This window comes from Vigna unguiculata, chromosome 1 (genome assembly GCF_037176805.1).
Source record: "Vigna unguiculata cultivar grain cowpea cultivar isolate G323 ecotype 2 chromosome 1, ASM3717680v1, whole genome shotgun sequence".
Lineage (NCBI taxonomy): Eukaryota > Viridiplantae > Streptophyta > Magnoliopsida > Fabales > Fabaceae > Vigna > Vigna unguiculata.
This window is the reverse complement of record NC_140792.1, coordinates 25,549,671-25,577,169: the sequence shown is the minus strand read 5'-3', so window position 1 is coordinate 25,577,169 and position 27,499 is coordinate 25,549,671. Positions and strand designations below refer to the sequence as shown.

The 27,499-nt window shown below is 37.3% G+C and overlaps 2 protein-coding genes across 2 annotated transcripts; both read right to left on the bottom strand.

The window, feature by feature from the left end:
* Positions 1-11,913: 11,913 nt before the first annotated feature.
* On the bottom strand, positions 11,914-12,312 carry LOC114189540 (uncharacterized). Its single transcript, XM_028078132.1, has one exon. The coding sequence runs from the start codon at positions 12,310-12,312 to the stop codon at positions 11,914-11,916; it is 399 nt and encodes a 132-aa protein (XP_027933933.1).
* A 441-nt stretch (positions 12,313-12,753) lies between these two features.
* LOC114189530 (uncharacterized) lies at positions 12,754-13,158 on the bottom strand. The gene has a single exon (XM_028078122.1). The coding sequence runs from the start codon at positions 13,156-13,158 to the stop codon at positions 12,754-12,756; it is 405 nt and encodes a 134-aa protein (XP_027933923.1).
* Between the last annotated feature and the right edge of the window lie 14,341 nt (positions 13,159-27,499).

Below are 27,499 nucleotides of genomic sequence, written 5' to 3'. Positions count from 1 at the left end.
CTCTGAACATCTCCTTCTGCAGTATTTTTATGAAGGCATGCACCATATGGATCAAAATATGATTGATGCCGCAAGTGGTGGTGCTCTTGGTAACATAACCCCAACTGCAGCCAAACAACTAATAGAGAACATGGCTTCAAATTCTCTACAATTTGGCACAAGGAGTGATGCCATAGTTGTTAAAGGTGTTCATGATGTAGGGGCAGCCGAGTACACGAAGAAGTTGGAAAGTAAGATTGATGCTCTTACCTCACTGGTCAATCAACTTGCTTCCAATTAGAGAGCTCCAGCTGCAAGAGTTTGTGGCCTTTGTACATCTGTTGATCATTTTACAGACTCTTGCCTAGCATTGCAACAACAGGTTGCTGCTTCTTCTTCTACACGAGTGGATACCCCTCAGGCCTATGCAACTAATATTTTCAACAACAATAGGCCCCAACATCAATAACAAAACCACCATGATTTGTCAACAAACAGATATAATCCAGGATGGAGGAATCACCCTAATTTGAGATGGGGAAACCATGGCAACCAGCAGCAGCAAAACCAACCATTTCAAAATGTGCAGCCACCTCCACAACAAAGAGTTGCACTTGCACAAGCTGCTCCTGTTCCACCTGTACCCACACCAGCTCCTGCTGCAGCACCTACACCTTCTTCTTCTAGTTCATTGGAGGAGTTAGTCAGGATGATGACCCTTCAAAATATGCAATTCTAGCAAGAGACTAGGGCCTCAATCCAGAGTTTGACAAATTAAATGGGGCAGATGGCCACTCAGTTAAACCAAGCACAGGCTCAGAATTCTGACAAGCTTCCATCATAGACGGTGGAGAACCCAAGAAACGTGAGTGCCATCACATTGAGGTTTGGGAAGAACATTGAAGTTCCCACTCCTGAGACTACACCTCCAAAGGAAGTTGACCCTTGATATCGCTGTCGTTAGGTGATCAAATTACCACTACTTTAGCAACTTCAGTATTGCCAATTTGTAATGAAGAAAATAGTTAGGGTTAAGATAACCCTGAGTCGTCTCACAACGAATACGGAATTGATCTCAAATATTTGATTCTTAAAAATGCAATTAAAACTAGCAACTATAAAAATAGGGGGATTTTGATATGCAAAGAAAATGACACGGAAGATTGTAAACACAGTAATAGTAAATAGGTCAATTCCACTGCTTTTTCTAAATAAGATTCTTCATTGGTTATCTAGAGATTATTGTTAAATTAATTATTGTTGTTGATTTACAAATCAATCAATGTAAAGACTCAATTAATTTGTTGGCGTTCTCACTTTTAACCAAAGTACAGTCTCAATTAAAAGTGAGAACTTTTAGATTATCCATAGTAAATTCAATCAAAGTACAGTCTCAATTAATTTTACTATGCCTAATCATGTCTATTCCTTTGTTTCTTTACCAAATAGAAAACTTAATTAATCAAAGTAAAGTCTTGACTAATTTTAGTTAAAGTAATTACCTCTAATCAAATTAAAGTCTCAATTATTGGCAAAAAACTTATTTAATCAAATGAAAGTTTCTAAACAAAATCAAAGTAAAGTCTCAATTTAATTTAAAAACCTTTTAACTCATATGATTAGCATGCATGTAGATTTAAAATCATTATTTTCTATTCAATTAAGAAGCAAAGGACATAGATAAACAAAAACCACAACAATAATCAAAATAACAAAACATATAAATTCATCTAACCTCAGAATCCATTTAAGAAATTACAGTGGAATCAACCCTAAAAGCTTAGCCCTCCATGGCTTTGATGGAATACATGATGATATGAAGGAAAGAAAATAAAGAAAGAATGAGAGATGTGGTGGAGATAGTATCTACCAAAACCAGAGAGTTCTAAGTGTCTAAGCTGTCAGCTGTAAATTGTCAGTCCCCCGTTTCTGCTCCCTTAAGTCTCTTTATATAGGCTTCCACTGGACTTTGGGCTTTATCTGTCAATTGCTAAAATCTTTTATTTTTATTTAATTAATTAGCAACTTAATTCCTGTCCAGTTTCCAATTCTGCCCCTCTCATTTAGCCATATTTGCAGTTTTGACCAGAGTTGACTGCATACTTTGACCAGTTGACCAGTTGACCAGAGTTGACCAGTTTGACTGTCCTATCAGATGCTGACACGTGGCAGTGCAGATTCTCTCTCCAGAATTAGGGTTTCTACAGATGCAATGGAGATGGAGATGGCAATGACGGCTGACGGCGCGGTGGTTCATGGTGGTCCGACGGTGCGGTGCGTTTCCGGCGAGTTGCTTGCGCAGAATAGTTCGTGATTCCTGTAGGTGCAGGCGCTGGTGGCTCGCGAGAAGAAGATGGTGGCGCGCAGACGTCTCCATGGTTGTGCGCGAGGAAGAAGAACTCGCGGTGGCCGTGGTGGTGGATCGTGTGCGCTGCGCAGGTTCGCGCGACGGAGCTGTGGTGGTGTTGCGCGTGAAGTGGCTGAACGACGTAGCTCTTCCGCTGCTGCAGCGGTGCAGATGGCGCGAGAAGATGAAGAATTCGCGGTGGCCGTGAATGGAGGAAGATGGTGGTGGCGCGCGGAGCTACTGGACGCGAGAAGAAGATGGCGTTGCTGTTCGTGGTGGCCGGAAGACGGAGGCGCGGTTGGCGGCGGCGGCTGCCATGGTGGTGGAAGGAGAGAAGAAAATTAGGGTTAGGTTTTTGGGAGATGAAGATGATGACGTGGCAGAATCTGAGTGGTCAATTTGGTGAGTGGAGGATTATGACACGTGGCGGCTTATGGTTGGCTAATTTTAAAAGGTGGGGATTGCCACATGGCATGATCTGGTTGAATGGAGTTTAAGTGGTAGGAGGGGTGCAACTTAGTGAAAACTGGGGGTGCAGAACAGGTTTTTTTGTGGTCCACTTGAGCAAGGAGTGTGCAAATAAAAACTGGGGGTGCATTTAGCTCCTGATTTATTCTTTTTCAGAATTTCTTGATTTTGGACTTATTTTGTAACTTTGAATACTTCAAAAATCACACTATTAATTGACCAAAAATAAATTCCAGCTGCATTAACAAACGTTAGAATATCCAATAATATTTTATGCAACTAAAATCAATTTTTACGCCACTTTTACCAAACTTACTCAATAAATCCAATAATCACAAATCCTAATTAAATCAATCTTTAAGCACAGAAAATTCAATTAAATCCCCAAATTTAAATATTAAATGAGGGCAAAAATTTGAACTCATCAACCCTGTTGCTACACTTCAGAGAAAGCGTGATGCTCATGCAGCTGGTCCTTCCACATCTGGTGTGACTTCTACGCCTTCCACCTCTACTGCTGCACCTTCCATACCTCTTCCTTTCCCTCCAAGAGCCATTCCAAGCAAAAAGATGGAAGTGGTTGACAGGGAGATCTTAGAAACATTCAAGAAGGTGGAGGTGAACATACCTCTATTGGATGCCATTAAACATATTCCCAGATATGCAAAGTTCTTAAAGTATCTATGCACGCACAAGAGGAGGCTAAAGGGAAACGAAAAGATCAGCATGGGGAGAAATATGTCAGCATTGATAGGTAAATCTGTTCCTCAGATTCCTGAGAAGTGCAAGGACCCAGGTACATTTTGTGTACCTTGCATCATAGGTAATGCAATGCTTGATCTTGGTGCTTCCATAAATGTAATGTCTCTGTCTATTTTTAAATCTCTTTCTCTTGGACCCCTACAACCTACGAGTGTGGTGATTCAGTTGGCAAATAGAAGTGTTGCCCACCCCGCAGGTTTGGTTGATGATGTTTTGGTTCGTGTTGGTGAATTGATTTTCCCTACTGATTTTTACATTCTTGATATGGAAGAGGGATTTTCACATGGTCATGCACCAATCATTTTAGGCAGACCATTTTTGAAAACTGCACGAACCAAGATTGATGTACATGCATGTACTTTATCCATGGAGTTTGATGATATTGTTGTGCGATTTAACATTCTGGATGCCATGAAACATCCTTCTGAGGATCACTCTATTTTTCATGTTGATATTATTGATGATGCTGTTGATGGAATTATTTCTGATTTCCACTCTTTGCATGCATTAAAACATTCATCTGTGTTTGAGTTATTTGAATTTGCATGCATTGATGTTCTTGATTCCGATTCTGATTCTGATGATGCTGAATATGATGTGGATAATGTTGAATCTACTGAGTTTGACTCTATGGATGTTGTACCTATTGACTTTGATGTTAGACAATCAGATTGCACTAACCATGTTGTAGGAAGTACATATGCATCTGATTATTATGCTGAGGTACAGGTTGTGGAACCCATTTCTCCCTCCCCTCTGGTTCCTGATATTCAGCCAGCATCCAGTACTCTAGAGTTGAAACTCCTGCCAGAAAACCTCAAGTACGTCTACTTAGAGGAGGAGGAAAAACTGCCTATCATCATTTCCACCTCCCTCACTGCTGAACAAGAGCAGAGGTTATTGCATGTTCTCAAAAAGCATAAGAAGGCAATTAGATGGACATTGGCTGACATCCCTGGTATTAGCCCATCAACATGCATGCACAAGATATTGTTGGAAGATGGAGCAAAGCCAGTGAGACAGCCACAGAGGCGACTCAACCCTGTCATCTCAAATGTTGTCAAGAAGGAAGTGACCAAGCTTCTACAAGTTGGGATCATCTACCCCATTTCTGAAAGTCATGGGGTCAGCCCCATCCATGTTGTCCCCAAAAAGACAGGCCTCATTGTAGTCAAGAATGAGAAAGAAGAGCTGATTCCAACAAGAGTGCAAAACAGTTGGAGGGTTTACATTGACTACAGAAGGTTAAATCAAAAAATTAGGAAAGACCACTTCCCCCTGCCTTTTATTGATCATATGCTTGAGCGCTTGGCAGGTAAGTCTCACTATTGCTTCCTTGATGGTTTTTCTGGTTACTTTCAAATTCACATTGCACCTGAGGACCAAGAGAAAACCACATTCACCTACCCCTTTGGCACTTTTGCCTATAGGAGGATGCCGTTTGGCCTATGCAATGCCCCTAGCACATTCCAGCGGTGCATGCTTAGCATTTTTAGTGATTTTCTTAAAAAATGCATAGAGGTGTTTATGGACGACTTTACTGTGTATGGGTCCTCTTTTGATGCATGTTTGGATAGTTTGGACAGAGTTTTAAAAAGGTGCATCCAATCTAACCTTGTTCTCAATTTTGAGAAATGCCATTTCATGGTAGAACAAGGCATAGTATTGGGGCACATAATTTTAAAAAAGAGCATTGAAGTTGACCCTACCAAGATTTCAATTATTTCACAATTGCCTTAACCCTCTTTTGTGCGAGAGGTTCGTTCTTTTCTTCGCCATGTAGGATTTTACAGGCGCCTCATTCAAGACTTCAGTAAGAAGGCCCTCCCACTGTCTAACCTACTACAAAAGGATGTTGACTTCATCTTTGATGAAGGATGCAAAGAGGCTTTTAATTGCCTCAAGAAGGCCCTGACCACAACTCCAATCATTCAGGCGCCCGACTGGACAACCCCATTTGAGCTTATGTGTGATGCATCCAATTATGCATTGGGGGCTATCCTAGCTCAAAGAATTGACAAGCAGCCGAGGGTAATCTATTACGCCTCCAGGACACTAGATGCTGCCCAAGCAAACTACACCACAACAAAAAAGGAGCTCCTTGCGGTAGTTTTTGCACTTGAAAAGTTTTGATCTTATCTGCTTGGTTCTCCTGTTATTGTGTTTATTGACCATGTAGCTCTTAAGTACCTGTTGAAGAAGGCAAAATCAAAACCTTGGCTGATAAGATGGATGCTCTAGCTCCAAGAATTCGATTTGGAGATCCGTGATAGGAGCGGAGCACAAAACCTGGTTGCAGACCACCTAAGCAGGATTGAGAGGTCTACTGATGATGCTTCACCAATCCGGGATGACTTTCCCAATGAAAGTTTGTTGACACTCTCTACTTCATCCTCACCTTGGTTTGCTAACATCGTTAATTATCTTGCTGCTTCTGTTTTTCCTCCCCTAGCATCCAGAGCTCAATGTGATAAACTCAAGAGCGATGCTAGGTATTACATTTGGGATGACCCCTATCTGTGGAAAATGTGCAATGATCAGGTTACCAGGAGATGCATTCCAGACCATGAGATTGACTCAGTCCTCAAATTTTGTCATTCATCTGCACCTGGTGGTCACCTTGGCACACAGAGGACAACTTGCAAGGTGCTAGATTATGGATTTTATTGTCCCACCATCTTCAAAGATGCGTGGAGGATATGTAGCACATGTGAGGAATGCCAACGAGCAGGAGGAGCCATTTATTGGAGACAACAGATGCCTCAACAACCCATGCTATTTTGTGAGGTATTTGATGTCTGGGGTATAGATTTCATAGGCTCTTTCCCTATCTCTTTTGGTTTCACTTACATCTTACTTGCTGTTGATTATGTTTCAAAATGGGTGGAAGCCAAAGCCACTAGAACTAATGATGCTCGAGTTGTTGTGGACTTTGTTAGGTCTCACACATTTTGTAGGTTTGGAGTTCCTCGAGCTATTGTTAGTGACCAGGGCACCCATTTTTGCAACAGATCCATGGGGGTTTTGCTTCAAAAGTACGGGGTTGTGCACAAACTTTCTACACCATATCACCTCCAAACTAATGGGCAAGCTGAGATCTCAAACAGAGAAATCAAGAGGATCTTGGAGAAGATTGTGCAACCCAACAGAAAGGATTGGAGCAATAGACTTGAAGATGCTCTATGGGCTCATAGGACTGCTTACAAGGCACCTATAGGGATGTCTCCTTATCGAGTTGTCTTTGGTAAGCCATGCCACCTTCCAGTGGAGATAGAGCACCAAGCCTATTGGGCTGTCAAGTCATGCAACTTCTCTCTTGATCAAGCTGGAGAGGAAAGGAAGCTGCAGCTGAACGAGTTAGACGAGATCCATCTGGAGGCATATCAGAACTCTATATTCTACAAGGAGAAGACCAAGAGATTTCATGATAACTCCATAGCTAGAAAGGAGTTTGTTGTTAGTCAACAAGTTTTACTATATAACTCCAGACTTGGACTCATGGGGGTAAGTTGCGATCAAAGTGGATTGGTCCTTTTGTTGTCACTAATGTTTATCCTTATGGTGCAGTTGAAATCAAAAGCCAGTCCACCGATAAGAGCTTCAAAGTGAATGGGCATCGTCTAAAGCCATTCCTCTGCAATCATGCCTTGGTGGATACTGTTGTAGAGGAGACTTCCCTGCATGACCCCACTGTTGTTTCACCATGATTCAGGGAGTTTTTTTTCCCCTTCTTTACTTTTATTGCACTTGTCCAGGTCTGTCTATCTGTTGTTGTTTCCTTTTATTTGTTTCCTTTTTGTTAATTTGTGTTAGTTAGTGTTATGTTTTATTTTTCTGTTTGGAACACTCACTTCACTCTTGGAGGATGAGTTGTTGGTTATTCTGTGAACTGATATCCTTGCTTTGTCTTTGCATGTCAAGTTGCTTTTGTAATTATTTTACCCTGTGTGAGAATTTGAGCCACTCTCTGTTCTTTGATTGTGTGATATTTGCCTCTTGAATGCTTGCACAATGGCCTTGGCTTGACTCTTTCTGATGCTTTTCTGATTCACATGCACGTTGGGATATGATTTAGGCAATTCTGTTCTGTGAGCCTATAGCCAGATGAGCCTACCTTGAACTGTTTCCGTTGATACCCCTTTTTGAGCCTGCATACCCTTTCATTGTTCTACAGCTCATTGCAAGCCCTTAGCCTGAAAAACCATGATTATTCCTACCTTAGGAAATTTTGAAGTTTTAGAATTGTTTTGAGAATGGGTGCTCAATTAAGTGTGGTCGTGCACAACAAGTGTGGTTGTGCGCACACAACAAGTGTGGTTGTTCGCGCACTTGTTATTGGTTCTTGGAATTGCTCATTGGTATACCCAGGTGGGATTTCAAAATTGTTCTTTCTCTGCATGTTCTTTGTATAGAAAAACAAAAAGAAAAAAAAAGAGAAAAGAAAAAGAAAAGAAAAGAAAACAAAGAAAAGAAATAAAAAGAGTTTGGATTTGATGCATTGTGTGAGAACCGAAGTTGGAAATGTTGGTGTTTGGGATTACTTTCATGCTTGATTGAGACTTATTCCCCATTGCTCCTCTATTTCCTTGGTTGCTTAGCTACTTATCCATATGTTCCACACCTTGTCCTCAACCCCATTACAACCTTGAAAACTCCTTCTGATCTTGACCTGCATGTGTTTTTGGTTTGGTTGTTGGTTCTAGAGGCTTGCCAAGTCTATTTGATGTTTAATTTTCAGGGGTGCTTTGAGAGTAAATAGTAGCCTAGAGATTTGAGTGATAAAGTGCATATTTTGTGAGGTTATGTTGCTTTTAATTCTCTCTTTTAGCTAAACTGAGTACTTGACATGTTTTAAACTGTTTGGATGATGTTCATGGATACCTTGCAGCTTTGAATCCTTTTGTGTTGTATGTGTTTCCCTTTGTCTGTGTTCAGTCTGTTTGTCGTGTGTCTTTTTGTCTCTCTTGTTATGTTTGTGATGTCCTTGCTTTGCTTTACTCTTTAATTTTGCCCAGGAGTGCAAAAGGGTAAGTGTGGTCGATTTTGATGAGTCATTATTTTCTTCCATTCCACTAGCCTTTGTGTACCTATTAGACAGTTGTTCAGTGCTTAATTATTCATCTTTAGAGTGTTTTTCATCTGTTAGGCTTTATTGGGCCACTGTTCCGAATTTGGACTAATTTCACATTATTTGGCCTAATTGTTGTTTTTAATTATTTTTAGGTATTTGGGAGAAGATATTTTGGAGTTTGGACATCAATATTCAGTTGAAAAGAGTCGCCACATCATTTCCATGTCAGCAGAGTGAATGGGTCAACATTTGAGGCCTATAGTGGCATTTTTGTAAATATGAGTGGTAGAGTGGCAATTTTGTAAATAATGAGTGGAAGAGTGAAATGACCACGAGAATTAGGTCTCATTCCATGCACCAGCCGCACACTTCATCTTCTACCTTTCTCCAAACTCCATTTTCGCTCTCCAAGCTTCCATGGAGGTGCCCCTTGCGGTTTTCCACGTTTTTGGCTCATTTTTAACGTTTTTATGCACATTTGACAGCACCCATTGAGGGTTTTGCGTTTTGAATTCGTTTTGTACATTGGGCAGCTCGTTTTGTGATTTCATTGACTTGGAACAATACCTATTCATGGGGTTTTCGGATTTATATATCACAGCATCATTTTTGCATTCCATTGAAGCTTAAAATCTATCTTTTGCTCTTGCTTTGCATTTTTAGAATTCAAAAGTCAGGGTTTTTGGTTCTGTTTTTGTGATTCCAAAATTGTGGTGTCTAATTGCTCATTTCCATGTCTAGCTAATTTTGTGTATTGACTCCTTGATGAAAAATGCAATCAAGCTTTGAGGTTGTGCTTGCTTGTGAAATTTGCCATGTCTCTTTGTTCTAATTCGGGAATGCATTGTGATGAATCTGTTTGTGCTTAATTTACAGAGTAATTGTATGTGTTTAGGTTAAGTTATGCTCATGCTTAATTTATGTAACTTGGCTGTCACAAATTTAAGGATATGTGCATTGCTTAATTGCATAATGAAGCTAGATTGTAATTTTCGCTTAGTGGATTATTATCTAGTGGATTGAGAGAAGGCAGAGGTGTTAATTTGGTGGCCTATGATAAGTGAAATTGTGTTTGAATCAAGGATATCAATATGGTTTTAATCACTCTTTGCATTCAATTTAATGTGTTGATTAGCATTCTGAATTTGTCTGCCAAAGCCTCCCATTTTGTGTTATTGTTGTGTTCATCTGAAAATTGAAGCTTTGAATGAAAATATTGGTCGTTGGGAGACGACTTGGTTCAACTTTCATATACTGCATTTAATATGTTTTAATTTGGTGGGGTACGGCCTCTATCACATGCCCCCGAAAAGTTTGTGGCAAATGGGTCACAAAATCCATGGAGATGCTATCCTATTTCCACACCGATATCTCTAGAGGTTGTAAGATTCCACCGGGCCTCTGATGCTCCACCTTTGCCTTCTAGCATGTTAGAAAGGCTGATACAAACTAAGCTACATCTTTCTTCATACCCTACCACCAGAAGTTCTCCTTGAGATCTTAGTACATCTTAGTCATGCCAGGATGCAAGCTAAGACGGCTTTTGTGCCCTTCCTCAAGGATTAACCTTTTCACTTCTGCGTCATCTGGTACAAACACACACTCTGCCTTGAAATCTCAATATACCATCATTACCCAAGGTAAAATCCCTCGCTTCATCTTATCCGAGTTGTTCTCGCACCTTGTTCAAACTGGCATCTAACAATTGCCTCTCTCAGATTGAGTCCAAGAAGTCACTAGATATAGTCAGAGTACTACACCTAATGAACTCGGATCCCAACTCCAAATGTAGCTTCATGTCTCTAAATTTCTGTAGTATTTCCACCTCCTTGATCATGAGGTGTGCAGTATGTACCGTCTTTCTACTCAAGGCATCAACCACCACATTTGCCTTCCTTGGATGGTATAAGAGCTCGAAGTCATAGTCCTTCAGAAATTCCATCCACCTTCTCTGCCTTATGTTTAGCTCCTTCTGATCAAACATATACTTAAGACTTTTGTGGTCGCTGAACACACGAAACTAGGCACCGTAGAGGTAGTGCCTCCAGATCTTCAAGGCAAACACAATAGCCGCCAACTCCAAGTCATGAGTGGGGTAGTTTCTCTCATGCACTTTGAGTTACCTCGAAGCATAGGCCACCGCCTTCTTTTCTTGCATCAAAACACAGCCGAGTCCAAGGTGAGAGGCATCACAATAAACCTCAAATGGTTTACCAACATCAGGGATAACCAATATGGGAGCACTCGTCAGCCTCCGCTTTAGCTCTTGAAAAATGTCCTCACACTTATCTATCCAAGTGAAGGGTTGATCCTTCCGGGTAAGCTGTGTTAGAGGTGCCACTATCTTGGAGAATCCTTCTATGAATCTCCTGTAGTAGCCAGCTAATCCCACAAAGCTCCTGATCTCGGTTGCTGACTTGGGAGTTTCCCACTTTACCACTGCCTCTACCTTTGCTGGGTCCACTACAATGCCCTGTGCAGATATCACATGTCCCAAAAATTGGACTTCATCCAACCAGAACTTGCACTTGGACAACTTGGCATATAGTTGCTTCTCTCTCAAGACACCAAGCACCAACCTCAAGTGTTCCGCATGTTCCTCCTGAGTCTTGGAATAGATAAGTATGTCGTCTATGAAGACTACTACAAACCTATCCAAGAATAGTCTGAAAATCTTGTTCATATAGTCCATGAACACCGTCGGAGCATTGGTCACACCAAAAGGCATAACCACGTACTCATAGTGCCCATATCGGGACCGGAAGGCTGTCTTCTGCACATCATCCGCCTTCACTAAAATTTGATGGTATCCCGACCGCAAATCAATCTTCGAGAACATGGATGATCCATGCAATTGATCCATCAAGTCATCGATTCTCGGGAGAGGATACTTGTTCTTGATCGTCATCTTGTTCAGTTGCATGTAGTCCGCACATAGGTGCGAACTTCCATCCTTTTTCTTCACCAACAGCACTGGTGTGCCCAAAGGCGAAGTACTGGGTCTTATGAATTGTTTCCCCAATAATTCCTCAATCTGACTCTTTAGCTCTACCAGTTCTGTTGGAGCCATACAGTTTGGGGCCATAGACACTAGACCGGTTCTTGGTACCAAGTCGATAGAGAACTCTACTTCTCTATTCGGAGGCAGCCTTGGCACTTCATCTGGAAACACGTCTTCAAACTCATGCACCACCGGTATGACCGATGTTCCTTCCTTCTCCTCTACCTCCATACGAGTGAAAATTATGAAGCACTGTGCGCCACTCTGAATCTCCTTCATAACTCTCTAAGAAGATACTAACTCAGGCTCCTCTAAGTCGAGAAATAACAACCTCTTCTCTTGGCAATCTATAAGAATGTGATTGGTAGAGAGCCAATCCATCCCTAAGATCACCTCCAACTCTTGTAGAGGTAGGCAAATTAGGTTCCCTTTATACCTGCGTCCTTTTACCTCCATCGGTAAGCTAAAACATAAGGACGACATCCTGACCAAAACTGACGCCGGAGTAGATACCACCAGCTCACACTGTAGCTCACACACCGGCAGGCTTAGACATTTCACACAAGCATCTGACACAAAGAAGTGTGTCGCTCTAGAATCATACAACACACAACATTTCATCCCAGCTATTACACAATAACCCATAACCAGGTTACTTGAGCCTGCAGCCTCTGTTCCCGTCATAGTGTAGATTATGCCCGTCGCTTGAGGCCTGTTGCCTCTGTTTCTCTACTGGTGCTGGGTTAGAGTCTAAACTGGAGGTCGCACTACTGCCCTTGCAAGGGTGGGACAGTCTTTCCCACAGTGGCCCTCCTTGCCATAATTGTTGCATTTGCGATAACCCTCCATGCATGGGCAAACGTTCCTCAGATGAGGGCCTCCACATATGAAGCATTGCACTCGACCTTGCTGGGGAGGAAAGTTCCTAGACCTTTGGGACTGATGGTGGGGTCTATCATATGGTCTCCTCTGCTCTTCCTATCTCGGTTTGGACCCAGATGGTCTACCAATCCATTGTTGTTGTTGTGGCCGCTGGCCTTCTACTTCATGCTTCATCTTCTCCATTACTCTGGCCTTCTCCACCAGAGCAGCAAAATCCTTGATGGACAATGGGGCTACCATCAGTCAGATATCTTCCCGAAGGTCGTTCTTGAATTTCCGGCATCTCCACTCCTCATTGAGTGGCAAGCTGTATAAGCGGCTGAGATGCTTGAACTTCTCAGCATATTCCGTCACTGATTTTCCTCCCTGGGCCAATTGGAGGAATTCCACCTCCTTGGCATATCTCACACTGTCTGGAAAGTATTCAGAGAGGAATTTCCCCCTGAATGCCTCCCAAGTCATTGGATCCTCCCGCTCCTTCATGATGGATTTCATGTTGATCCACCAATGCTCAGCTTCTCTGATGAGCATGTATACTGTGAAGTCCAATCTGTTCTCCGCGGGGCACATTTTTGCATCAAAGATCCTTTCAAGGTTTTTCAGCCATTGGTCTGTTGCATCTGGACTAGTCTTTCCGTTGAATTTCATTGAGTGGTGCTTCAAAAAGTCTTCCAAGCTCCACTCCCTAACTGTAGGTCATGGCTCGGGACCAAATACAGGGGCAGCTACCCTATTCTCCTCCAGCTACCAGAGAGCTTCCATATGTTGCCTGTGGGCATCCTCCACAGCTACCCTAGCAACCTCCATCTACTGCATCACTAACTACTACTACTAAAGCGATGCTACCTGTCGCTGCATTGATGCTTCATGTTGTTGTATCATCGTCGTACTCTGTTGTGTCATAGCAGCCACCATTGCTTCTATTGCTCTAGCGATATTAGGTACATCGCCTTGAGAAGATTGAGAGGTCCTACGATGGGGTGCCATAATTGACTGGCACACAGAAAAAAAAACCATAAGTTAGGCCTGATAAGATAGAGGACTTAACTAAAGACACTAGAAAGACACTACGAAAGCTAAGCGGACGCCCAAGTCCACAAACCTAAGGAATGCCCGCTCTGATACCATAAATGTAACGTCCCATTTAATCAATAATCCTAATTAAAGGGAACGTCACATAGGATAACATAGTAACGCGGTCTTGGAGCATAAACACTACTCCTTATAATTTTCGAGGCACACCACGATGCCAAAACAAAACATGATTCAAGGTTCAATAGTAAATCAATTTAAATTTAAAGGATAAATCAATACATAGGCCATAGCCCTATAACATAGCCCAATACAGAAGAATCGAGCCCAGGTGGGCTACGCAGCGGAACTATCACCTCCCTGTTGACCACGGGTGTTTCTCGCATCTGCTCACATCAATAAATTGATGATCATCGCAAAAGGAGAAGAAACACACACAAAGCAATCTAACAAGCAAAAGGGTAAGCTAGAGGCAAAAATAGTTTTATCATGCAATCATATATATGTTCACAGTCAATTATACATACGTCACCCAAGCATGTTGTGACCTTCCAAACAATACACTAAGACCCGACACGACTCATCCGGATACGTATAATTTAGTCAGATTCAGCGGATGTTTGCACTTGTGGTGGATTTTCCTGCTCACCCCCGAGCTGCCCACCCCCGAGCTAAGTGTTACAATGTCTCAATCCCCCACACACAAGGTTAGCCCTTAATGAGTTTCAGGCCTCCTGCTACTCTCACCACAAGAGTCAGTTCGCTCTGTGTGAGACTAACTGACTCCTTAGAGTGTCAGGATGCAACCTTACCTTGAATCCTTACTAAATTATATCGATGGGGCACCACCATGAACTCCCACTAACAGGGGTCATGGAATTACGTCTCGACCACTTAAGCACCACCATGAGGTCTCATCTAGAGGCTCATGGATTTACGTCCTGACTATATATCAATCATATTCAAACAACCAAGTTATATTTATCATGTATATAAACCTCATGCCAACCTCTGTGAACAAATCCTTATTCGTATCACATGTTGAATCCATACCAACTCATTCTTCTCAATCCATGAATATAGAATTTCATCTCATACCAGTACCATGCCACCTTAATACCAACCATCTCATTTAAATCACATGCCAAGATCATACCAAATCCATCATTCACAACCCATGAACCACATCACTCATGCATAATAATTCATCTCATGATTTTAACATAACAATTAAATTCAAGCAAGTGCCAACCATCCAAGAACAGAGAAACAACCAAAATAGTCAAGCACCCTTGCCCAGCTCCTCGCTTAGGCTGAAAGGCCTCGCTCAAGCGAGAGGGACTCTCGCTCAAGCGAGAGGGACTCTCGCTCAGATGAGCTCCTTTCGTCTAGGCGAGAACTCGACTTACAGGAACAGTGACCTTACGCGCATTCTCGCTTAGGCGAGATCCCTCTTACCTGAGCGAGACGTTCGCTCACTCAAAATTAGAGTTGGTCGCCTGAGCAACTAATTGCGTAAAGTAGCTTGGGCGAGCCTTTGTTAATCTCGCCTTGGCGAGACATGCTCGCTTGGGCGAGAAACCAGTGCTCACCACTGTTCTCTCGTGCAACAGTCACACAACAGGATCCAAGCAGTCCAATAGTGTATCTCACAAGTTCACATCAACATACAAGGCATACCATAATGAGATAACAGTGGCTCAAGCAGAAAAACATAATAAAAGCGTGAACCCTAGCTTCCCTTACTTGGAAATAAGCTAGCACAAGACTTCTAAACCAAAACTAGCGAGCACAACAATTCTGAGGTTAGCTCAGTGAACTGGAGATTAGTGGAACAGAGGGGAAATTGGATCAATAAGGGAAACTTCAGTTGAAACCAAGACAACAGAGCTAGAATGGGGGAAAAACAGTTGGGGGGTTAACTTACGTGGAACAACGAAGTCCTTCTAGCTCAACGTAAAAGTGGAAGCAAAACCCTAGCAGAGGTTTGCAGCTGCTCAAGAAAGGAGTAGGGAGATCTGTTTTTCTGAAATGAGATGGATGAGTGGGGTTAGGTCAGATTAGGGTGTTTGGCTCCCTATGGGCCAGCCCTAGGCCCAACTCACATGGGGTAGCCCTTTTAGTTTAAGACAGAATAAATTAGTGGGCTTTACATTCTTGACACGTCTCCTAATATCTCTAAGACTATTTACAATTAATGATATATAGGAATAGTTTAAACATATTAGTTTATTACTAATAAAAATATTAATAATACTAATAATAATATTAATAAGGCTAATTCTAATTTCAATATTGATAATAATAACAACAATAATCATAATATATTAATAATAATAATAATAAAATATAAATATTGATTATAGTAATAATAAAATATAAATATTGATTAAATGCGTACAAAAATGCCAAATATAATTTTTGTAGTGAACAAAACGACATTGGTGTAGGAAAATCTTGTAAAGTAGATACCTATAATAATCACAATTGAACTGCAATAATCACAATTGAAGAGAGTAAAAATACAAGAAACTTTACTCCATACACATGTTACAAACCAAACATCATAAAATAAATGACAATCAAGATAAGGAAAACAAATATTTAACTAATATGAGACCAATATGGTTGCAACCATAATATAATATAGGCAAAACACATTTTTTCCATTCTTTTTTTCTTGCAACCGCTACAACAATTCAAATAAAGGCAGAAAATATTATTATGTTAGTACAATTATTGAAGATCTAAAATCTCACCAATTTCTTCAAATAAAGGCAAAAAATATTATCATATCTATAAAATTATTGAAGATCGATGATCTTAACACTAATAAAGTATCGTAGGATGCATCAATTTTTTTCTAAAAGACGAATTAGATGATCTTGGTTACTGGATGGAGCTGAATAATATACCATAAAATAAATTAACCAAACAAAATCTCAAACACTAAAAACTTACCTTTTCAGATTTGTGTTTGATGAATAGAACCACACACTGCAAAACAAAAAATTGTAAATATAATTTTTGTAAAAAAAATCCCTAAAACCCAAAAAACAAAGATATACAAAATCAGACATTATTACATTTTCTTCATCCCAAGAATAGGTTTACGAAACACTTAAGAAACCTAAAAAGATTTATGAAAATGAACCCGAAACAATAAAATAAACCTTCAAACAACAACATGGATAACAATACATATGCAAAAAAGAAGAACAAACCAAAAAATACTCGAAAGTTATTACTTTTCTTCAAGGTTAATTAAAAAAAACAAAAAAAAAATGCAAGAAAAGAGTTCTGGAAGTCGTTTTGGAACAAAAATGTTGATATAAAGGAGTGTTTTTAAGGATTGAAAATTTTCGGGTTGAAAATGGAGAAGATCGGAAAAGGGTTGTAATGATTTTTTTTTTTTTTGAATGGGATGTTGATGGGTGAGTAATTATAGAGATGGAAGAGTTGAATGGATGAATGCAGAGGCGAGAGACGCAAAAATAATAATGGACAGCTTTTGATTCAAAAAGCAGCTTTTGATTCCCGTGTTTTTGATTCAAAAAGCAATGAAGGGTATAATAGTAGTATGAAGAATAAAAGCAAAAAGACATAAAAACCTCAATAATTGATAACTGTCAAAATACTAAATTGGGGTATTTGGGGAAATTTCTTAGTAGTTTGTTTTCAATATTTAAGTAGATAACCATGGACTGTTGAAAGCAAAAGCCTCAAATTTTTAAGCGGACTCATTGAATACCAGGAGGGCTTTGATTTTGCTAAGTATATTGAGGTTGTCGGCCTAAACCGGCTACTTTCCTTGGTGGTTTGTGTTGCTCATGTGCTGTCTTAGGTAGGTTGTTCCTCTAGATGTTTAGGTTACCAGTTTAGGCCGGTTAAGCTTAGGTCAGCCCAGCCTAGGCCGGTTACTTGAATGCTTTGGTATATAGGTATGATGATCGTTTTATTATTATTTTGTTAAGTTGGCTTGGTGTGATACACCAGTCCCCCAACCTTGACCGACATAGGTGTCGGTCAAGGATGATATGTATTGATATGCTAGCGGGACCGGCTAGGTGTGGTACAAGCAGTAAACGGAAACCTATGTAGAAAGAATAATAATAATGAGAATTTAGAAAGGTATGAGAAAGTATACTCAGGCAGAATGGTAGAAAAAAGAAAAATTATTATTGAAATAAAAATGTATAACAGGTATATATGAAATCAAAATGTACAGTGGTTCCACATCAGAAGTACAATAAAAAGTGCCTAGACAATATTTCTGAGTGAAATGGTGGATGGATTACGGGTAATCCTCAATCACAAGTCGAATGTCGTGTTGAAAACTTGAATCTTTAACAGTCATTCCTCTGATAGAAGCAACTACGCATCAACTCAATAATATTAAATTGGATATATAAGTTAAATGATAGTTATCATGATGAAAAATTTAGCCAAAAGCTAATAATAGTTTAAGTTTTAAGTTCTTTGAGTGGATGAATAAGCCTTCAAATTTTACTACTACATATGCTTTAGCTAACTGCTAGATGGAATCACACCTTCATTTGCAAGGAGTGTAAACCTTACGACACCATATTGGTCTCCTTCAGAATGTGCAAACTTAACTCAATAGCCAATGACTTTAAAGTTCCATCATACGTCACTATATAACTGGAGTTTATATCCTCCTCAGGTATGGTATTAGTGCATTATGGTGATCTAATATGAATTACTTTTTGTGTCTAGTAGCCTACTGAACCAAATATGAAAGTAACAACAAAATGATACCATCAAAATAAACCGAGAATTAAAAGTTTAACTTTAAATTCTATAGCTTACTTGAAAACTACCTCATCTATTGTGAGCCCATCCATCTAGCTTACTTGTAGGTGGAAATTCCTACGATTTATTTTGGATAATTGTGAGGAAAAACATAATTATCAATTAAGTTTACGAAAATATATATGATAAATTGGAAAAACGTACAATTTTATTTTTTTTAATTCAATACATAATAGCTAAAATCACTGGCTCATAATTAGAGGCGGCGAATAATAACAAGATTTACATCAGGAAATAATAACACTATAATGACTTAAAAAGTTGATTAATTAATGTGATTGTTAAACTGAATTATCTAAAGAAAATAGTACCACAATAACATTGTGTATTCCCTGGTGCCACAAATTTTGGACTAGCTTTCCAATCTGATTGAACTGCATAGTGTTTGGAGCACTTCTCACACTTCCATTTCTTCTCTCCATGGTTCTTGAAAAAGTGCTTCTTGATTCCAGTGAGGTCCCCAAGTGCCCTTGAAGGGTCATGGTGAACATATGTTGCCTCTAGACAAACATACACTTTCTTTCTCACCTCTTTCTTCTTCTTCTTCTTTACCTTCCATGATAGATTGTGCCTTGTTCTACAAAGCCACATATTTTGATCTATTTGAAAACCTTTCTAAGAAATAAATTTTATCATATAAATTCTTTGAATTTTAAGAGCTACAGAAATAAAACAACAATTATTGAAAGCAGTAGAAGAAGAGTGTGATAGTGATATATGGTTTTGCTATGTTCCTTCTCAGATTGATTTTCAATTGTAACATAAACAGAAAGTAGTCAATTGTCTCAACTATGCTAATAATAAGTAGTCAATTGTAACAGAAACAGAAATTAGATACATTTAATGCTTTGAATGTACCATAGCCACTTCCAAAGAGTTCATGGACAATAACCATTCAATATAAATATTAATTGATTGAAGCAGATCTTTATGACATAGACATTGAACTATATTTCTTCTCAAGAAAGAACAGATTCTCTTGAATCAGAGTAGTAAATGTTGAGGCAAATTTTTTGGGGCATTAGTTGGAGTAATTGTAGCAAATGTCACCAGTTAGAACGTCTAGATTGTACTGGTAAACATGTAACTACAAAGAAGATGTTAATCTCTGGACTCATAAACTACCAACCTCTTCTGATAAGATAATCGTATAACAACAAAGTAATAAACAAATTTAAATTGCTCCTTCACAGGGAAAATGTTCTTACAACTCAAGTTTCATATACTCTAAGATAAAATATCAATAATCCATTATAGGAAAAAAGTTTGAATAACGTGAGGCATCAAAAGGGTATAATCTATTCATAGTCCAAAAATAATAAAATCATGCATAAATTTTGATCAAATATAAAAATGTAGATAAATACTAATTAAACATAAAATCTCTAAAAATAGTGAAAGATCTTTAAAATAATAGGAAAACTAAATTCTATGATAATATAATGTTCCCATAAATGTTATAGTCTTTCAATATGCTTATTCCATTCTACATCAGAAGGAGACTCTCAATAAGAGATTAGCCTTTATTATTTTAAGATAACAAAATACTTCCCAAAACATATTAAGTTATCAACAAAGTTTAAGATTTGAAGTAGAATTCAACTTCTGGAGTGATGTTGCAAAAATTCATGGATATCATGATAGTGGAAGGTGGAAGTAATACTTACTACATAACTTAAGAAAGAGAGAAGAAAAAAATTGCTCTAGTCAAACAACATATGACTCCCAAGGAAACAACCAACTTCAAAGAGAATATCAAGTTCTGATATTACAGTACTTGAAATGAATATGTGTTACATTGTTATCCAATTTAAATTCCGCATAAGCAACCAATTCAAAGAGCACAAAATGTTTTAAGGAATTAGAAGGAAACTTTCTTAAGTCATTGTTATCTTCAACTTGTATCCTACTTAAGCAAGTACTAAAAATAGCTAAGAAAATGCTACTTATCCAAAAAGTTTGATAGCAGGGTAACTTCTTTCAGTTCATCTGCTCATATATCAAAATCTCCAATAGTTGAGCTTTAACTGGTGAGTGCCTTGCTTTGTAGTTTCAAACACATGATAATTTCAATCATTCCCTGCATAATTAAATTTATCACAATAACTTTGTAAAAAAATCAGAACAACTTATTGTTAATGATTATTTATCTAGTTACAGAGTGAATAAAAACTATTGACTTAGATGAAGAAGTTTTACTTTTGGTACCTAAATCAAAGTTGTTGACTTCACTCTTGCTAAGAATATGGAACTTCTTTTGTAACCACCTAGCAATGTGCTTGTCATTGCTGATCAAACACCAAGAAGATACTACATGGCTGCACATGCATATCTAACAACACAAATTCCAAAAGTCATTCATGTGCATATCCAATCACAACAAAAATCAAATAAAGTTAACTGCTAAAAACCTTGCCTCTTCTTTTAGCAAAAAGCTTCTTTGAACATTAGTTAGTTCCTCAATTTCATTGAGCAATCTATGTTCTTCATCACCTTCTGCTCATTTTCTGTCTGTTTTGTAGTGGTGGGATCATGCTTTTGAGTTGGTATTGGATAACAACATCAAACCCTTCACATAACATGAAACAATAGTATTGGATCATTTTTATAAATTCAATCAAATATCATAATGAAATTCAAATCATGTACTTACTTTAGAATATACTTGAAATCTTGCATCCCAAATACCTAAAATCATTGTATAGAGATTTGACCTTCAAAACAATTGCATTAAAAGCATTAAACTTAACAATATTGATTTCGTCTAATTCTCCAATGATTACCAATTAACATAATTGTGTGTTAATGGTGACCTTTGCTACAATTTAAAATCTATGATCAGGCTTTTCCAATTAAGATCACCAGATTTAAATTAACTCAATAAAAAATCAATTCTCCCAACCTTGAAACAAACAAACTCCATGTTATTGATTGTTTAAGTTATCCTCATCATTCTATCACTGTCATTCTATCCTTCTCTGCACTTTTTGACTCCTGTAAACCCAAACTTTTATTCCTTAGCCCGATAACTTCTCTTCTTCCAGTCGCTCTGTTTACAAAAAAAATAAAAGAAAATGTATAATTAAACAAAGCTCCCAATAAAAATGTTTACAAAATTTTTTGTTTAACTGGTGTTTGGAACCATAGAATACCAAAACCTAAAATTTTTGCATTCGGTCCTACACCATAAAAAATCCTCATCAGAAGAATAGAAAACCTCGTAAAAGCATAAGTTCAAGAAGAATGAAAAAATCCTAAAAATTGAAGAACAACGTATTAAACCATAAATAAGTCAACTATAAAGAAAATAAAAATAAAAAAAATGTTACATTTTGTTAAACCTACCATAATAATTCGTAAAACTAAACTTTGGAGAAGACCATAGTTGTAGATCATTGCATAGATCAATCTGGAGTACCCAAACGATGCTTCCATAACACAAAAACACGAAAAGAACAAATATTAGAGGAGAAAGGAAAAAAGAATAACGAATGAAAAGGAAGAAAGAAGAACCTAGAGTAGTCAGAGTGTCATAAAAGAAGCTTGAATAATGGAAAAGTGCACTCGTTGAAATCCAAAACCATGTTAACCTAAAGAATAAAACCCTGCCTCATTTATGGTTGGTAAAAAAAAAGTGTGTTTTAGGGTGAAAGATAATGGTCTAGGAGGAGGAAGAGAAATTTAAGAAAGAGAGTGAAGGTTACAGATAAAAAAAAAAAGGGTGAAAGAAACACATCCTTCTGAAAGAGTTTAAAATTCAAAATTTTGGGCACATGTCACTCATATTAGTAGGCCACGTTCTTGCATTTTAGATGGCCACGACACTCCTAAAATTTCCTCTTTTAGTAAAAAAAAACAGATGCTTTTTGTGGTTGTTTAACTTTCTTACACTTTGTGCTACCTTGAATTGTATTATAAATATATATATATATATATATATATATATATATATATATATATATATATATATATAAAGAGATTCCTCTTGTGTTTATATTTCAAAATACCAATTTTATCCTTTAAAATATAATTATTTATTAAATTTTTAAAAATTAACTGTTATTCTTAAAAACATTTTTATAAAATCGTCTATTTCTGTTGTTCTCTTTTTTCTATTTATCAACAGTTATTCTTTCATCTTTTTTAATATATTTCACTTTATTTTTAAGAAATATAATTTTATTTTATATATTAACTTAATAACATTATATTATCATCACTTACTAATATAATATCACGTACATTTAAAAATGCAAATACACACAGACACGATAATACATGTATGTATGCTACTTAATATATATATATATATATATATATATATATACATATATATATATGTATATATATATATATATACATATATATATATATATATATGTATATATATATATATGTATATATATATATATATATATATATATATATATATATATATATATGTATATGTACATATATATATATACATATATATATATATATATATATATATATATATATAATATGCTTAGAATTTTTCTTGAACTCCATATTTGTTGCTGGTATAGAATAGTTGGAATGATAGTTTAAAGATCTAACTAATATTATGATATTTATTCTTTGTTCTCTTTTTAAATAAGTTTTGCTGATATTTTTTGTATGTTTAATATATTTTTAAAATAAAGGATTGAAAAGTTTGTTGAAAATTAAATAGTTATTTGATTTGTTAAATTTAAGTCATCACATGATAGAATATTAAATTACTTTAATATAATATTGACTGGAATAATTAAAAATTTTATTTAATAAAAACTTGTAGAATAATTTTCTCTAATCTTACTTTATTGAAATAATTTTGATATTAAAAATTTTATTTAGAAAAAGTTCATAAAAAATGAAAAAGTTTTATCCAATGTTATTTGACAATTTCTAATAACACACAAAAACAAAATTAGGTGTTTCTAAATTGTCTCGTATGCACTAAGTACAACAGAGACTAAGAACAGAAGTAGTAGAACACGCTACGGAAACTTTATTAGTCATAGTTCATGGATCTCGACATCAATTTCAGAAACTAAACTACACCTCCATCCGGTGAACTCAAATCCATTCAACAAAATATATTATTTTTATTCTTTTTAGCAAAATATTCTTCCAACCATACTTTCAAATATATGGGTATGTACCAAAATAAAAAGATAAGTACAAAAAAATTCGGTACTTATCTTCACTTTCTCCACAGTTGCATTTGAAAAAAAAAATGTAAACTATTTTGTCATTAAATACGTTTTTAAGTACAATTCAATTGTAAATAAAAAATTATTATATCATTAAGATATTTTATCATATATTTATTAAAATATAGGGTTAAAAATGTTTTCGGTCCTTAAACTTTGTTATGTTTTAAACTTTGATACATTTGGTTTTCAAATCTTGACAACGAATGAATCTAGTCTTTTTAACCTAATTATATTAATTTTGAGTTTTTTAATCGGAGTTCTCGACTGATATTGAAGTGACAAACTGTCAAATGGTGTAAACTACTTAACTGTCAGCTTGAAACACATTTGACAAGTAAAATACTTTAATATAATTGACTTAAAACTCTATTCATTTTTAAAGCTTGGACTAAAATATATCAAATTTAGAATACGAAAAATTTCAATTTCGCGTCAAAGTGTTGTAGAAAACAAAGAAATATAGGAAGAGGGGGATTGTATATTATTGAGTGTGTATAAAATGTTATAAGAGGTGTGATATATATACACACAAAGCTAATCCTAAGAGCCAAAAGTAAATGGTCTTGTAAGACCCGCGAAATTTAATTAATTAAATAATTAATTAATTAATAAATGTGGTTGGTAGGAGCCTTTATAGCATTAAATATTGGTTGTTATGATGTGAAAAAGGTACTAGCTCAAATGATTGAAAGAATTTAATTGTGTTGAAAGGACTTAGCTTCAAGTTTTATGTATGCCAATTGTTAGTTATTTTAATTGTGTATTGTTTTAAATAAATATGTTGATTGTGGTGTGTGATATTATATTCTTAAATGAGTAAGAATTATCACAAAACATGAATTGGTTAAATGGTTATGCATTGACTTGACATTTGCATGGTTATGAGTTTGAACCTTAGTACATACAAGTTAAGCTTTCTTTTTGCCAAAATTTCCTTTAGGCATGAATGTGAAAGGATCAAGAAACCCTAGCTGCAAGAGGAGCAGATGGAAAGGCTGGACAACCATTTCATAATGGTTTATGAATGACAATTAAAGTCATTTCAATACCAATCTCGTTTTTTTGCCATAAACTACAATTAAGTCTTAGTAAAGTGCCCAATTATGAGTGAGAGAGACTAGGTTTGAGTCTACCATTGTTGAGCATTGTGAGGAGTGAGATTTCAGAGAAAAACCGCGAGTATAGAGTGTAGTAGAGGAACTGAATTGGGGGAGAGCTAAAGGGAGGTCGTTTGTGATCAAGGAGGAACTCTCATATTTCCAATTTTAAGCAAGGAATTCAGGTTAAGGGAGTTGAAACTTAATGTTGTTTCGATATATTGCATTGGTGTATGTTATAAAATCTCATGTTTCCCTCTGAATGAACTCATAATTTTGGGTTTTTGGAAATTTTTCAAAAATCACCTGGCGGGTCTTCAAAGCCACTAGATGATTCATATGTTTTACAATGTAGTTTGGGGTTCCTGTGAGGAATCGCCTATTGGCGTAATCGTACCACCACGCGACGCAAGCGGCGTAACCTAGATTTTAGTTTCCTTATGAACGGTCTGGCAGTGATGAACACCCGCCAGGCGACGCGAGTCAAATTGACTCAATTTTGGTGTTTTAAGGTTTTTGGGATGATTCTGATTGGGAGAAAAGGAAGTTCTAACTGTTTGTGAATGATTAGGTGTTATACATCGTTGAATTATGTGTGTTTGGAGGTTAAATTGGATGAAATAGTATGAACATTGATTTAGGGTCTGAGAATTTGGGGATTTTAGATTCTGGATAAAATTAATGGGGGAATTAATAGGATTTCCGTGTGTTGGAAGTTTATTTATTGAACTATGAGCATAACCATGGGAATGTAGCCTATTAAGTTGAAAAGTTAGAAAAGCTGGAATTCGGGACTTGATGGGGTTTGCAGAGGCAGGGAAAATACTGGGTTTCCCCAGAACTGCATGAATCGCCTAGCGGCACCATAACTATCGCCAAGCGCCAGACTAGAACAGTGGGCAATGTGTGTTTTCACGCGCAGTGCGGGTTGGGAAGTTTAATCTAATTTTATTGGAATATTATAAAGAGATTGAAAAAAAATGCTATATATGGGGTTAAAAAAGGATAAGTAATTCATAAGGTGGGTCAATGAGAAAATGTTAGGTTATGATTTGGTGTACCGATTTGGATGTTATAATAGCTCACAAGTTAATTACACCGGGATTTTGGGTGATGATGAAGGAGAAGATAGTTTTAGGAGTTGGGGACATTAGGTGGATTCGCTTAAGTTGAAAGTGAGGTGTAAATGTTAGTTAAGGTATAATGGTTATGTTATATGAAATAGAGTGGAGGATGAGGTGGTACTACGGATATAAGAGGTATAAATTTAACAGTGGCATATTGTGACTTAGCAATGTTGAACTTAAGCAAGTCTCATTATTGGTAATCTTGGGTCATGAACCTAAATGGTAATAAGAATATTGGTAACCAGTTAAACACATGAGAGTTAATTAATTAACTTGGTGAAGTTCACTGCGGGTTTTTGGTGCCTAGTTAGAGTGTGCAATCAGTTCTGTGGTTCCTAAACCAGTACAATTCGTTGTACTGATGTAGCGTCTGGCAGTGGTGATTGACCCGCCAAGCAATAGCTATGAAAACAGAGGAAACCTGGAATGCGTGGCGCTTGGCGGTAAGGGTTGCCTCGCTAGGCGATACTTGCAGAAACAGTGGCAACAAAGGTGCTTGGCGCCTAACGGCACGTGTCCCCCGCCAGGCGATCTGGAAGTGTGTTTCGCCTAGCGGCTCAAGAGCAGCGCCAATATATGATGAATTATTTCCAATAAAGTGTCATATAGTTTAAGAAAACATGGTTAATGTTACACATTTTCTGTCATGCTATTCAACAAAATACAAATAAAAAACTACACATTTTTGTCATGCTTGTCATGCTAATTAGAAATTTTTTTATAAGATGGTTGCTTAGGTAATTGACTATAAAGATTATAGTTAAAGATTAAAGTATCAATTTATATAACTTGATAATCAAATTAAATGAACATTCAAACTATTCAAATATTATTGAACAACATTCTAGCATTTAAAAATATGAAATTGCGAACATATATAATTAGGAGTAGTAAATAATTATTAAAAAAATGTAAAAAATGTTGGTGGGTTAAGTGGGTTAACCCACCTTTAACCCGACTAAAATGCGTTTAACCTGTGGGTTAAGTGAGTCAAGTTGAGTTCAACCTACTTTTGAAAAAACTAATTTTTTCTCAACCCAACCCCGCTCGAACCCGTGGTGAGCCGGGTTGGCTCACAAGTTGAAACTCATTTTGACAACTCTAACCTTAAAGGTGGTCTTGCTAGAGTGTTCCTTGAGTTATGGCTCAGAACATATCCCTTCAATTGTGGCTTGGGATAGGGGTTAAACACATGGCATTCCTTAAGTTGTGACTTAGAATGACATCTCTTGAGTTGTGGCTTAGGATGACGGATGAATACGAGAAACTCTTGAGTTGTGGCTCGGGTTGGTGAGTGTTGCTAGTGTGAGTGTGCAAGTTGTGGCTCGTACGGATGGGTCCAGATAGATTGCCCTCCTTAGTATTTAGCTAACGAGTTTGGTAGTCTTGGGACGTTACGAACTATGTTCGTATTGAGAACTCCACTTGGCGTTATAGAGTGTGGTCCATAGCAAGTTTCATGCACGTGTTCTACAAGTTGTGGCTTGTAGGTGTGGCAGCAAGACATCTTGAGGTATTCATCTAAAGACGTAGATCATGGAGACATGTTGGTGGCCATATGGTGTGGAATCAAAGGATAGGAGTTCCTTTGATGTGTGTGCATATATTTGAATTGTATGTATATATATGTTTTATACTGTTAGCTCACCCTATCTACTTGTGTTTGGCAATGATCGTGTAC

Excerpts from the sequence above, each read along its gene's own strand:
- LOC114189540 (XM_028078132.1), bottom strand. The coding sequence starts at position 12,312 with ATGACGGGAACAGAGGCTGCAGGCTCAAGTAACCTGGTTATGGGTTAT.
- LOC114189530 (XM_028078122.1), bottom strand. The coding sequence starts at position 13,158 with ATGAAATTCAACGGAAAGACTAGTCCAGATGCAACAGACCAATGGCTG.